The 15000-nt window shown below is 43.2% G+C and overlaps 1 protein-coding gene across 1 annotated transcript; it reads left to right on the forward strand.

Moving 5' to 3' along the window:
* Positions 1 to 8128: 8128 nt before the first annotated feature.
* On the forward strand, positions 8129 to 13260 carry LOC119170185 (zinc finger SWIM domain-containing protein 3). Its single transcript, XM_075885597.1, has 5 exons — positions 8129 to 9038; positions 9190 to 9298; positions 9998 to 10229; positions 10359 to 12263; positions 12531 to 13260. Exons 1-5 carry the CDS (start codon positions 8791 to 8793, stop codon positions 12836 to 12838), a joined length of 2802 nt encoding a protein of 933 aa, XP_075741712.1. The 5' UTR covers positions 8129 to 8790; the 3' UTR covers positions 12839 to 13260.
* Positions 13261 to 15000: the final 1740 nt, after the last annotated feature.

Here is a 15000-nt window from a genome sequence, read left to right on the forward strand (position 1 = left end):
TTCTCCTTCCCCTCTCTTTCCTTCCCCTTTTTCCTATTTTCTTTCTTTCTTTCTTATATCCCTTTTTTTCATTCTCTTTTTTGTTCTTTTCGTTTTCTTTTTCTCTCTTTTTTTTTTCCTTTTTTTTTTTTCCCTGGTTTTCTTCTTTTTCATTCTCACTCTCTTTTTTATACTACAGTATTGTACATTCGTTGATTCGCGGCAGACCAAGGCTTCCTGAGTGAGACAATCGATTAATTATATTATCGTTTTTTTTTTTTTTTTTTTTTTAATTTTGAGTTCCCGGCTACGAACATGCCACTAAAGAGGGTAGGAATAGTGGCCGTTACTGTGTCCTTTTAGGGTCACCATCTCGAGAGGGCCAGTATTATGAACCGCCATGATGGCCTGTCCTTGAGGCCTCAGTTGACTCGCCATGCCATCATGTGGAAGGTCTCAGTCCTCACCACAACTTGTGGATCTCGGTTGGAATCCAAAGAGATGAGACCATGTCCTTCCAGATGGCAGTCAATTGATCCCGAGAAAGGAGGGAGGGCAGAGGCGAGTAGAACTCCGATCATGATCGCCCTTCACCTCTCCTATGGTCCACCAGCGAGCTGCCGGTCGAACTTATCAACCATGGAAAGGTTGAACCCGATTGGCATTGAAGTCCTTCTTTTTTTTTTTTTTTTTTTTCCAAAATGGAGAGGCGTGTGTCAATGTGATAAAGTGGTCGGGTTTATACTTCTCCTCCCCGTAGTGATGGTGACGGTGGCAGTGCAATCGGCCTCGTTTTCCCTCTTTTTTGTGACGGAATCGCCGCCGGGAATTTTCTTTTTTTTTTTTTTTTTTTTTCCAGTTTGCCTAATGCTCTGTAACGTCCCTACAGTTTATTATTGATCGTATCGACCATCTCCTCCAGGATCGCCCTGGCCTGTACATTTTCAATAAGTTCCCGTTTTCCCTGAGCAGGGCCTCCACAAAATCTCTTCAGCTGTGCTCTATATTTTTCGGTTAGTTTACAAATCGTAAAATAATGCTCTATGTCTGTTTCTTCCATGTTGCAAGGGCAGATTCTGTTTTGTTTTATCCCGAACCTGAACAGATAGTGAGGAAACCGTCCATGTCCTGTTAAAATTTGTGAAATCTGATAATTTGCAATAAATTGATTTGGAATCTGATTAATATGTTTTATCCAATTGTGTATATAGCTTTTTCGAGCTATTTTGTCTTGGGCCCAAAGTTGTTCCCATTTGTGATACAATTTTTTTTGTAACTCCTTTTTGATAAAATTCTTAGAAATTTGGACCCCTACTTCTTCTCCGAATCTTATTGCCTTTTTTGCCAATTCGTCTGCTATGTCGTTGCCGATGTTTCCACTGTGTCCTTTTACGTATGTTAGAATAATTTGGTTGTTTACTGAAGCATTTTGGAGCAGTTGCTTAATTTTAAATATATAGGGGTTGAGGTTTTCTGGATTATTTATCCCCTGTAGGACTGACAGGCTGTCTGTCAGCAAATGATAGGTGCTTCGATTTTGTTGTAAACTAATATATTCTATGGCCTTGGTTATAGCCATAGCTTCTGCTTCAAAATTGTTACTGTACTTTGGTAATGAATATTGTTTGGTGTCTAATAATTTTTGCTCTTTCATAACTACAAAAGCTGACCCAGCTCCAATTTCATTGCTTGAACCATCTGTAAAAATTTTGTAATCTGTTTCTTGATTGAGTTCTTTATTAAACTTAAATCTTAATCTTTTAGACGGATGAATTTTCCATTTGTCAATTTTTTTAGTAATAGAATCCGCATCGAAAATTTTGTCATTCCAAATAAACTGCTTTCCATTTTTGATAATGTTGTGTAGTTCTATCTCTTTTTCTAATTTTAGATGTACTGGTGGAACATTAGCTAAGACGTTTAATGCATTATTTGAAACTGTTTTATAGGCTTTAGTTATCGATATTAATGGTTTCCGTTGTATTGATTTCAATCTTTTGATTATGGTGCCAATGTTTCTATACCAGACTGGGCCTGCATAAGTTATTATTCTTTCCATTCCCCTTACATATATTTCCCTAAGTTGTTTGTTTTTAATACCTCTGTTTTTACCTGTAAATTTGTTTAAGTTAATTGACAAGTCGAACACTTTCTCTTTTATATAATCTAAATGCGGAAGGAAAGACAGGTTTTCATCTAAGATTACTCCTAATATTTTCATTTGCTGTACCTTTCTTATTTTATTGTCTCCTAATTTAAGTATTGGTGGGCTTTTTGAATATTTTCCTTTAATAACCATAAATTCGGTTTTTGTTGCATTGAATTCAATCTTTTTTTCGAGGCCCCATTTTTGTATTATGTTTAATGTCTGGTTTGCTTTATCTTGTAGCTTTCTTTTAGATGTTCCTTTAATTATTATTGTGATATCGTCGGCGAAAGCTTGCACATATGTTTTTTCTGGGTAATTTTCCCTCAGTACCTCTGTAATCATTATGGTCCATAGTAATGGACTTAATGGGGATCCTTGGGGGGATCCTTTTCTTAGGCAATACATTTTCTGAATGTTTTCGTTTTTGTACGAGATTTTTCGATTTGTCATGATTGCATTGGTTAATTTTATTAAATTTTTTGGGCAATTATTTTCTTCTAAGTACTTAATTATTTCTTTTTTATCAATGGTGTTGAATGCATTTTTGATATCCATTGATATAATCAAAGCTCCCTCTTTATCTAGAGAAGCTTGGTCTAATTTTTTCTTTATGTTCTCTAATGCCTGAATTGTCGAGGTATCGTGCTTGAACCCGTATTGATTTTTGGGGAATAATTCGTTTTTGTATAAGAAGTGATATATGCGGTCTTTGAGTAAGCTTTCTAGGATCTTTCCGAATATTGAGTTTATTGCAATTGGTCGGTAATCTGCAGGTGTATTCTGACTTTTCTTTTTGGGGATCAATATTATTTTTGATACTTTCCAGTCCTGAGGAAAATATCCTAGTTTTAAACAACAATTAAATATATTTACAAAAAAGGTATTTTGCTTTTGATTTATTAATTGAATAAATTCCGTTGTTAAGTTGTCCGGTCCTGGTGCGATATCTTTCTTTAGGTTCCTAATTATTGCTTCCACTTCCTGTTGCGTAAACTCCCCATCATCTTCAATGTCATTGTTTATTTCCTCTTCTTCGACTTTTGTTTCGTTTACTTCGTTTTCTCCTGCTAAATCATATAATTTACTTATAATATAGTCGACTGTTTCTGTAAGACAATTTGTTGATGAACCGTCCTCTTTTATCATGCTTTTTATAATGACTGCTTTTTTAATTTGATTCCGGGCTAATTTGTATCCTATATTAAAAGGATTCCTCGTTACTTTGGCTAAAAAATTTTCCCAATCCTTCTTTTTCGCCTGTGCAATATTTTCTACATATAATTTATGTTCTTCATAATATTGAGCTTTAAAGATTTCTCTTATATCCCCTCGACTTCTTTTGAACCGTCTTTTGATTGCTCTAACTTTTTTCCTTTGTATTTCTAGTTCCAGGTTCCACCAGCTTTTCTCTTGACCTTTTCCCTTGGTAATGCGTTTTTCATATTTTTTGTATAAGTTTTCCAATGTATTATAAAATTTTTGTATTAAATGCTCGACCTCCTGTACATTATTCAGATTTCGTGATTGTAATTCCCAATCCATCTTTAGTAAATCTGTTAATGCTCTTTGTTTCCCTGTTTTAGTTATTTTAAACATTTGTAATTTGGCCTCTTCAAATATTTCTATTTTGATGAATTTATGATCACTGTATGAAGGTTCATTTAAAACCTTCCAATTTTTAACTTCCCTAATCAAATTGTTTGAAACAATAGATAGATCGATCCAACTTTTGCCCCTTGAATTTTGGAATGTTGGTTCACTGTTCTTGTCGTTTATTAAGTTTAAGTTATTTTTAATAATAAACTCTAAAACTAATTCCCCTCTATCATCTAGTTTGTCACCTCCCCAACTGTGGCTTTTTGCATTAAAATCTCCTGTTATTAAAATGTTCTCTATATGTGTTTTTTGAATCACGTTCTCTATTTTAGTTAGTAGGTTCTCTATGTTCCCCTTAGGTGCTGCATAGCAGTTGATTAGGAGAAGTTGTTTGTTCTTAAATTTCATTATTACTGCAATAAAATCCTCTTCTATTTGTACTGGAAATATGTTGGTTACCCTTGAGTGGAATATGATGCCAACTTTTGGGTTATCCTCATGCGCAATAATTCTATCTTTTATTGAACATGGTATAATTTTACCTTTTAAGTGATAGGGCTCTTGAACTAATGAAATATGATGATTTCTCCTTTGTTGATAAATGCTTAAATTCTGATTCGCCTTAAAGGACCTGCCTAAGTTAACCTGTATCATTTCTAATTTTTCTGTTGAATTTAATTTTGTATTCACCATTTCTTTTCTTTTTTTTTTTTTTTTTTTATACGAGGGAAAAGACTGTCTAAACCCGGAGTTGTCGTTTGGATACCGCTTGCGTATCCTGTCTAATTAGAGTTCTGTTAACTCAAGTTGGCGGAGAATTCTGTCGAGCTCCTGCTCCCTTCTGGCTTTGTAAGTAGGGCATGCCCTTGACATCATGGAATGACTTACCATTTCTGGTTCCCACCCGTCCTGCTTGCAGGCGCTGCATAGGTAATCTTCAACTCTGCATTCTTTGTAGTGATGTCTGCCACTACACTCAGTGCATCGCGGCGTCTGAGATCTACACCATTTTTGTGTGTGGCCGTATTTAGCACAGAAGGTGCATCTTGGAACATAAGTATTGTCGAATACTCGGCACCTATTCCATCCGATGTTTAATTGCTCTTTACCTTGCAATTGTCTCCAAGCTCTGTATTCCAAGCTTACGATTACCGTTTTTCCTTCTTTACCTTGCCATGTGGTTACTATTTTTATATCTTCTTCTGTACATGTTAATCTATTCTGTGAAATGAGTTTCCGAATTATTTCCTCAGATGTGAGTTCTTCATCTATGCCAATAATCTTTAATTCTGGTTTCTTACTTTTTGGCCTCTGCGTTTTCATTCTTGCTCTGAGTTCTGGGTCGTTTTCCATGAGGTTTTCTAGGTTTTTTAATCCTTCTTTTGACGAGGTTGACACTACCATTCCTCGCTTCCCCTCTCGCATTTCTGGGTCACTTAACCCGAGCTCCTGTGGGTCTATCCTTTTTTTTTATGGCAGCTTGTACTTCTGCTGTGTTCAACGTCTCGGACGTGACTAAAAGTGCAAATTTGGCTCTCTGTTTTTCATTCTCATCCTTTTGCGTTTGTGAAAGATGGGAAATTTGGTTACCCTCTGTTGTCGTGCTCGTCCTACCTTTAACCGCATCCGCATATGATGCGACCGTTGTCGTTGCCTTTTGTTCTTTGTCTCTGGCACCTTCTAGCCTCGCTACCTCATGGGTGGCTTCCAATGCCAAATTTTTTGTCCTAGAAAATTCCGTCATGATCCTGTCTATTAACTTTTCCTTTTGTTGATCTCCAGCCGCCAATGCCAAGAGCGCCTTCATAAAGGACTTGTCCACTTTCATTAACTTTTTTAACAGCTGTTTTGCCCTAGAAGTCTCCTTTGTACTGTCTTGATCTATTCCTTCATCTTTGTGTTTTTCATGATCCTTACGATCTGTCTTCTCCTGTGCCGAATTCGGTTGAGACTGTGTCTCTTTGTTTTCCTCTAGTGTAGATTTACTTACCTTTTCCCTTCCTTTATTTGTGCTGGTTTTAGAGCTGAGGTGTCTATCCTGTGCGAGGTTCTCCCCTGTTTCCGGAGCTTCGTCATCTGAAGACCACCAGTCGTCTTCATGTTCTGAATAAACTGTAGTCAAACTCCCTTGATCATCACCATCATCTATAGGTGTTAGAGTGTGGTCCTCTTTTCCGGTAACTGCCCCCGGGGCTCTTTTTTCTAGTGGTTGTTTTATATTCGTCTTTGCCTTTACCGCTGGGCTGTTTCTCAACATTTCCTCTTTTGTCACTGAATTTTTTTTGTTCTTTCCCATGTTTACCTTTCAGCGAAACCAGGGTAGTCTCACCCAAAATAGCAGCCACGGATGTCGAGTAATCCTGTGTCCCTCCCTTTTCGGTTCGGATTGCAATAGTTGGAAGTTTCCTAGCTGTTTTTGTGAATTGCTGATGTTCCGCCAAATCTAGCCAAAAAAAACTAGTAGGAAGGCAACACTGAAGATGTCTCCTGAATAATTAATTTTTTTTGGCGTTCTCAATTGTGCTAGGCTCTCGCGGTTTTTTTTATGTCTATCTCCACATTTAAACGAATCTTTTGACACCTAAATTATCATCCCAGAGCCTCTAGAAGCCGAGATATGAATGCTATACTCAAAATGGTTGGGTCCCACAACAAGATGGCGGCCCCCACAAGGTCGTATGGTGGGAAAAAATAATTGTTAATTTCTTCTCGACGGTCGAAATTTGGCCAGATTCAGCTCACTACCCTATATCCTTCCTCTGCACAATTTAACACTATCACGGATAATTAATGTGCTCAATTGCTTTTTAATCGAACTTTGAACTCCAGGGGGCAGGCTCTACAGTTATGCCCAGCCAAGATGGCAGCCCCCATACCGGCGCATACACGTGGTAAGAAAGTTGATTTTTGCTGATAAATCTCCTGTATCTCGCTGAATCAAGCCGAGATGGTAGCGGCGAGGCTTCGGAACGTCCCAGGAGCGATGAGAGTGGCTTTCAAGGTGCGAAACAACTTTTTCTTGCCGAATTTCTAATTTGTTCGAAGTGAGGCCAGTGGCTGCTACCTCTAGCCCTAACCGCGATGTGCGTCGTTGATTTAGCCAGATTGCGGTCGCTTCAACGCCCGTCTCGCATCGCCCGAGACGCTCCAAGCCTTTATAAGGTCATGCGAGCAAATTTAGAGGACTACTTACAGATTTGATGATCGCAGAAGGCCCCGAAGCGGGAGGTACCAGTGAGGCTGCAGCTCGGCCGGCCGGTAGGTGGCAGTCATAGGGACAGTGGGAATCTCGTTAATCCATTCATGCGCGTCACTAATTAGATGACGAGGCATTTGGCTATTTTTTTTTTTTTTTTTTTTTTTTTTTTTTTTCCAGATACCACAATCCACCCACTTGGAGATTAACTTGAGGGTTGCCTGCCGTCCTACGATAGGCGTCTCCTCCTCCAATACTGGTAGAGATGCAGGATCAAAGAAAACTTGTCCTCTGAAAGGCAGAGGGACCAAAAGAACGCACCCCGACTTGTGGTGCTGGGACCTTGATTAGCCCTGGGAGCCCACTCCCCGACGAACGACCGCTGTCGACATTTGGTGCATTTTAAATGCCGCCAGCCCCCCTTGTAGGCACCTTATCGTCATCATTTTGAAGTCATTCCTTGTCAATCCCACCTCCTGCAGAGTCCTCACAGATTCACCCGCCCATGTTCCTCTATATGACAGGGTGACACTTGAGACGGTAGGCGTAGGTGAGACTTGGAAAAGCAGATCAGGGATTTTGTATTTATCGCATTTGTGGTGATGAGCCTCCGTAAGTTCAACTCGCGTGCTCACCACCTGCACATCCAGGATATGGGATTTCTCCCGCTTTATGATGACAAGATCCGGGATCTTCGTACCCTGTGATGTTTTGAAGTGTCTTTCTTGCTGCACCTGCCATCCAAGCTCAGTCAGCCTACCTGCCAAGTACCTCAAAATGTTGTCATGCCTTTTGATGCGAGCGTGGTGGGTTCTGTGACATCTCTGAAGGATGTGCCCCAACGACTCCTCAGCCTGACACCCTGCACGACACTGCTTAGGTAACTCTCGACCTCTACGTAGACGAGTCAGATTTGGGACTGCTGCGACATGAAATTTAGCCAAGTCAATAAACTCTCGACCACGGAGGAGTGAAGTCCCATTTCCTAGCCATGAGGTTGACCCTGGTGCTTCCTTGCATTGTTGCAGGGGTCTACCATCGAACGACATGTGGAGTTGTCGGGCCCAATACTTTCTGGACAAGAGAGTCATAGTTACTCCCGCCGTTTACCCGCGCTTTTTTGAATTTCTTCACTTTGACATTCAGAGCACTGGGCAGAAATCACATTGCGTCAGCACCGATCAACGGCCCTCGCAATGCTTTGTTTTAATTAGCGCTGTGTCTAAAGGTACGTCGGACGTACCCGAATACCAAAAGCTAAAGGTACGTCCGACGTACCCGAAACCGTGAGTCTAAAGATACTTCGGACGTACCAGAATACTAAAAGCTAAAGGTACGTCCGACGTGCGCTTTCTCGCAAGTTTTCACTCAAGCGACTCAAGTTCCACCTGCCCGTCCGTCGTTTTCAAGCAGTTCGCACGACTGACCTCTTAGACGCGCGGATCCGAGAAAAAAAAAGTTTTCGTCAACGAGTTTGTAGTTGGACGCGCAGACGTTGCACCGGTTACATCAGACGTTGCACGGGTTGCACTTTCTCGCCTACTCAAGCTTGGTTTATACCACGGAAATGTTTATTCCTCCGTGGTTTACACGCAGCTATTATATCGCTTGATTAGGAAAAAAAAAAAGTTTTCGCCATCGGGTCGATTTCGATGCAAGTAGTACAAATCAATCCATTCCAATCCAGTTCTTGGAGTCCGTCCGAGTCTGTCAGGTGTTCTGTGAGTCTGTCTTATCCATAGTCTTATCCGTCCTACTTGTGTGGCGCCATTCTCCCGTCTCTTCAGTCAGCGTGTTACAGGTGTTCTGTGGTGACCGTTCCGCAGCACGTGCGGCGCCAGTCAAGTGTTCCCGTTCCGCAGCTCGTGTGATGGCTGGCAGCAAAATGAAAGTTGGGGACAAATTTCCAACGTTCAGGGAACTGGAAGCTGCTGTGAAAGGATACAGTGAAGAGAAGTTCGTGCAGTTTTACAAACGTGACTGTCGAACTGTCACAGCGGCGAAGACCAAAGTGAAGCGTTTTCTGAACGAACGACTTGGAATGTATCAGGTGGTTTACTGCTGTATCAAGGGGGGCAAGTCTTTCAAGAGCCGCAGCAAGGGGGAAAGAGATACCAGGTGAGGGCCAGCACTGGTCATTGTTTCCTTTGTGTTTCTTTCTGTGCTGCCAATCCACCATGGTCAGCGACGTGGTTGCGTTGTACACATCATGCATTTAGACGATTGTTTCCTGAGAGACATTGAGCATGTGACAACGGATCACTTTCAGCACCTTTCAGGCTGGATGTCCGGCGTTCGTGAAGTGCAGGGCCTCTGACGATGGGAACTTCCTGGAGGTTATTGAAATGAATGAGGACCACAACCATGAGTTATCGAAGGTATGGAGTTCCTAAGCATCCTTAAAAGTGTGCGACAGTATCTTAATGCCCTGTCCTTCATCCCTCACCATGTGTTGTTAAATTAAGCCAATACAGCTTTTGCTGTTACCTGTTCATATTGGTTAGTGAAGTTCAGTTCTGTTTTTTCACAGAAACAAACCTGAGTTTTGAGGTTATACAGGGTGACATGCACCACTGAAATATACTTTTGACGAAATGTTTGACGTGCTTACTTGATCGCGCAAAATGTTCTCGCTCAATTCTCATTGAGCTGGTAGCACCAGCACAGGGGATGCGAAGTTTTGCGATGTCAAATTAATGGGATCAAAGCAGTACATGCAGGTTCATTTCTTATTCACACTCAGAGGAATTCCTGCTGCATCATTATTACATTGAGGCAGATTAACTGCAACTTGCTTGTCATCAAAGCCGCCATTCTACAGTGCTACTACATTCAGGAACTGTGTCCTTGACATCACATGCGAGCCATATATAGGAAACACAGATTTACAGTTACAAGCATGATAAGGTGAGATTGAAGTGAGCTTGCTTGTGCTAAGAACCTAGATGCCATATATGCAGAATGTTGTCTGCACTTGTTTGCTTCACTCTGTGAGCTTGACATTGCATAATGCAGTTAACCTATAATTGCATATGTAGTTCAGTTTAACATTGAATGAAAAGTTTATTTTATTGCAGTTACTCTACAGCCACCTGCCACAAACCAGAGCATTAAGAGAACCAGGGGCCAAGGAGGAAGCCACACAGCTCTTGGCTTTGCATGCCAACAAGAAGTTGGTTAAGAAAAGGATAGAAGAAAAGACGGGGAAACTTGTCCTGCTCAAAGACTTGAGCAATGCGGCCTCTTCCCTCAGACCACAGACAAGGAATGACCTCATTAAGACTGCAGCTCTTCTGCAAAATGAGCATGGTAAGCACCTGATATTGTAGCACAAGTTTTTAAATAATTGCATCTGGGTTTTCCAGTGGGCTTCAGAGAAACTCGTATGTACAGTCGGCCAAATCTTTTACATTTAGACCATGAAATTTATTTCTACAGGTACAGACTACCACATCCTTGCTGATGGGGAAAACTTCCAAGGAATTTTGCTGTCCAATGAGTCTATGCGGTCAAATATGGATGCCTACCCAGAATTCCTAGGAATTGATGCCACCTACAAGCTTCTAGAAATACGAACACCAGTCTATGTGATGCACGTTGAAGACTCCAATGGAGACACAGAGACAGTATGTGTTGCAATTCTTGTGAATGAGTCTGCACCCACTATCAAATGGATGTTGGAAAAGTTCAAGGAACTGCACCCATCTTGGCCAAAAGTAAAGTGTGTCATGGCAGACAAGGACCTTTTGGAGCGTGACCTTCTCAAAGAAAGCTTCCCGCAGTCGAAGGTGCTCATCTGTGTGTTCCACACTTTAAAGACTTTTCGACGCGAGATTGCCTGCAACAAGATGAACATCACTGCAGAGGAAAGGGACCAAGCCCTGGCACTGCTCCAGAAGATGGTCCTGTCACGATCGAGTGAAAAATTTGAGGAGCTTCAACTGGAATTTGACAATAATGTTTGCCAAGAGATCCGCTCTTACTATGACAAAAACTGGCGTCCCATCAAGGATGAGTGGTACACTGGACCCAAGTTTATGTCTGAAAACTTTAACAACACTACCAACAACAGAATTGAAAGTCTGAACGCAAAACTGAAAAGTGTTATAAAAAAGAATAGCTCCCTTGAAGAGTTTGTGTGCTCACTTTTCACAGTATTGAACGCCTTGAGCGATGAACGTGACCACAGAGCATTGACAAGCATATCCAAAAGACCTTGCAAAGCACCTTCTAGCCCTGAAGAAGCTATGTATCAGGAATCATTGACTCCCTATGCCTTTAAGCTTGTAAGGGAGCAGATCTACCTGTCAGCCAAGCGAGTACCAAGTGACCAAAAAGCAGATGTGTTCACATTCGAGGCGTCGTCTGGCAACACGTCAACAACAAAAACTAACTGCAATTGTTCCTTTTGGAACGCTATGAGACTGCCATGCCGGCATGTGTTTGCAGTTAGGCGGACTCTGAACATTAGTCTCTTTGATGACAAACTTTTTCTAAAAAGGTGGTCCAAGGCATATTACTACTGTCATCAGAGAGCCTTCCTTTCTCAAGAGAAGTGCACAACTGAACATTCCATTTCGGAGCAGGCTGCAAAACCTCGGAGGCCAATGTCGCAGCATGAGAAATACAGGGAGGTATTTCCTACATGCAAGTACATAGCTCAACTTGCTGCAGAAGAAACAGGTGAAAGATACCAGGGCCGTCTAAAAGTTTTGTTGGCACTCTCTGAGGCATGGGAGCAAGGGCGCGAAATTGAAATCGTGGAAGTGTTGCGTCATGAAGCCTCATCCCCTTCATCACCAGAGCAAGTCAGACGCCAGCTGGAGCTGACTGTGTCCGTAGAAGAGAATGCAGAGTCACCCAAAGCTGCATCAGGTGAGGATTGGGACACGTCTGAAACTGCAGATCAGAATAATTCACATGATCAACCAGATCTGCCTCAAGCACCTTTAAGCCATACCGGGGCAGAACCACTTCATACCACTCCTGAGAAAGAGCAGCGTGCCCATAATGCAGGTGCATGCGAAACTCCTGATGAAGTGAGAAAGGCACAGCCACGCGAGAATACCTTGGCCCCTGCAAGCAGCGCCGGGCCTTCAGACTACATGCGCGAACGCCTCGGAAAGCTGAAAGTGCCCGCTAAGGTGAAGTCACGAGGTCGACCCAAAGGGGCGGAGAAAACCGTTATTGGGCTTCCACGACGGCGGCAGGGACCCCACAAATCAGCAGCAACACTGCAGCCATTTCGCGATCTGCCTCCTCAGGAAAAGGAGCTCAGGATCCTAAGTTGCTTAGTTCCTCAGGGCCTGCTAAGTGAGGTTCAGCAGGGGAAACTGCTACTCGGTGAGTTGTGAGATTTACCTTTATTTATGCTTAAATTTCCTATTTTGTTGCAACTTCAGTCGCTATCTAAGGTGTAGTACGAAGGTGTCTGATATCACCTATAGGGCTGCAACTACAGCTACATTCTGTAAGAATATTGAGTGTTCAATTCACAAAATAAACCTGAGCCCTAGAAATAAGTTCCCCTTGTTCAGATTCATAGCATTCTGTTGTACCTTAAAGCCATCTGATGGCAGGTTCAGAACACTTATTCAGTAATTTTTACAGGTGAGGACCAGGTGGAAACCATACCTTCCAGGATTCCAGAGACAATCCTCGACGAGGAAGTTCACCTTGACTGTGTCCAGAAATACTTCACTGAAGACGGCTGGACAGCTGTGCTGGCAACAGTCAAGGTGAAGAAGCAAACCATAAAGTGGAAATGCAACGAATGTCGGGACCTGTTAGAAGAGGACCCTTCTGTGATTTGTGACTTATGTTTGTGTTGGTTCCACCAAATCTGTACTTCACTGAGCAGCCGCAACAGGAATAGTTCCTGGTTTTGTGCGAAGTGTGTAGCAGCAGCCCAAATGTAAAGGAGCTGCTCCGTGAGTGGAACACAGCGATGGGAAACCTGCTGCAATTGCTCCTACGTGCTATATTTTGTTAAAGCTGGTCCATACATGCTACAAATGAGCAAAATTACTCCAACCTGCTACGTTTTGTGAAAGCTACTACATTAATGCTACAAATGAGCAGAATTGCTCCAAAGCTTCTACGCAAGCAGGGTTTGCTTCTACGCAAGCAGGGGAGCTCGCAAGCAGGGTTTGCTTAAGCACAACAAAAGATGGCTGAGTGTATGCCCCACTGGCATGCTTATAAAAAATGGAAGAAAGCTTAGTGCTGTTTCATGCGAGTGACATTTACATGTATTGTGTGTCTGTGTATTTGTTCCTATTATTCTTCATACAATTGTGATCCTTTGATTAAAGCTTGCATTAGTTGTGCCTTCAGTGAACACTGAATTCATTCATTGTATACATAGTTTGCATTGACGTCACCATGGCCGCCATCTTAGGGCCCCCAGCTACTTTGAGATGCTGGGTTAGCTCAAACGGTGACATAGGATTTGTGCCGGTGCCCTTCGCGTTCCTTTGATTCCCCACAGCGCGCCTTGCGAACAGAAGAAAGTGGGGACATCACAAAAGAACACGGGGACCGAACAACTGTGTGTCCTCCTCTGCAATGGTACTCTCTAATGACATAAAAAGTCACGGTTGCCGCTATCTCGGAGCACCCAGTGCAGAGAACCTGTCTGTGATGTCACGTGAAAACTATGTATAATAAGAGCATTAAAATGCTATCTGGCCTGTCTTTTTCGTTTTTGCAACCTGCTAAGGAGGAGATCATGAGAGCACCCAGGCGTAGGCGGCTAGCTAGTTAGTGATCTAACTTGGCTAACCAGATAAATAAATTCGTTTGGTTTGCTAAGAAATGCTTTGCATTTAAAAATCTTACATCTTGTTTTTTTCCCTGCAGTAATTAGCTAACGACCCGCTCATCTGGAAACCTCGTGGACTCAAGCGCGCTGGTTAGTTTTTGGGAGCCGGTCGCAGTTACGGTTTCAAAGGTCAGCGAGTAGGTCGGCTCCCAGAATGGTTTTCGTGCAAACTCAGCTGGCTACATAGGCGCATATCACACAAAACCGCGTTCGCGAGAGTACCGCACAGAACTCTTTGCCCGAAAATTGCTCTGCCGAGGGAAGGACATCAGCCTCTGTACTTACGTGCGAGCCTCCCCCTTTCCGTTCAAAAGATCTGCTAGGAGAGAACGGCACCGCCGACATCGACGCCGTTCGTCAACCACGCGATGCTCTAAGTTTTCCATTGTCACCGGTAGTACTCGCTCCCTGTCAGTCTTTTACGTGAGCAGGCTCGCACGAAGGCTCGTTTCTTCGTATATATGCAAAAATTGGTACGCGGTAGCCGTGGACCCACCCGGCAACTCCCGGCGTACGTCCGACGTATCTTTTTTTTTTTTTAGACTCAGTTTCGCGTACCCCCGACGTATCTTTAGACTCACGGTTTCGGGTACGTCGGACGTACCTTTAGCTTTTAGTAATCGGGTACGTCCGACGTATCTTTAGACTCACGGTTTCGGGTACGTCGGACGTACCTTTAGCTTTTGGTATTCGGGTACGTCCGACGTACCTTTAGACACACCGTTTAATTAGACAGTCGGATTCCCCCGGTCCGTGCCAGTTCTGAGTTGGCTGTTTTCTGCCGGCCGAAGCAAGAACCTCAGGCGCGAAGCCCACGGAAAATGCACAGCTGTGGCTTTCCACAGGAAGGTCCCGACGCTGGTCCGGGCTCGGCCGCACCGCTTTTTACGGCGGCGAGCCTCGCCCAGTCCCGGTGCAGTGCCGTTCCTGCTTCTGGACCCCAGCCCGACCGGCTCAGCCCTCAGAGCCAATCCTTTTCCCAAGGTTACGGATCCGTTTTGCCGACTTCCCTTACCTACATTGGTCTATCGACTAGAGGCTGTTCACCTTGGAGACCTGCTGCGGATGTGGGTACGGTCCGGCACGAAAATCACACTCCCTCACTCGGATTTTCAAGGGCCGACAGGAGCGCACCGGACAGCGCAAGAGCCGCACTGCTCTACGGAGCCACCGTCCCTATCTCGGGGTGAACCCATTCCAGGGACTCGATCTCCTTACAGAGAAAAGAAAACTCTTCCCGGGGCTCCCATCGGCGTC

This window comes from Rhipicephalus microplus, unplaced genomic scaffold (assembly GCF_043290135.1).
Source record: "Rhipicephalus microplus isolate Deutch F79 unplaced genomic scaffold, USDA_Rmic scaffold_204, whole genome shotgun sequence".
In the NCBI taxonomy this organism is placed as follows: Eukaryota; Metazoa; Arthropoda; class Arachnida; order Ixodida; family Ixodidae; genus Rhipicephalus; species Rhipicephalus microplus.

Excerpts from the sequence above, each read along its gene's own strand:
- LOC119170185 (XM_075885597.1), top strand. The coding sequence starts at position 8,791 with ATGGCTGGCAGCAAAATGAAAGTTGGGGACAAATTTCCAACGTTCAGG. Across the intron at positions 10,230-10,358 it reads TCTTCTGCAAAATGAGCATG|GTACAGACTACCACATCCTT; the intron begins GTAAGCACCTGA and ends TTATTTCTACAG. Across the intron at positions 12,264-12,530 it reads GCAGGGGAAACTGCTACTCG|GTGAGGACCAGGTGGAAACC; the intron begins GTGAGTTGTGAG and ends TAATTTTTACAG.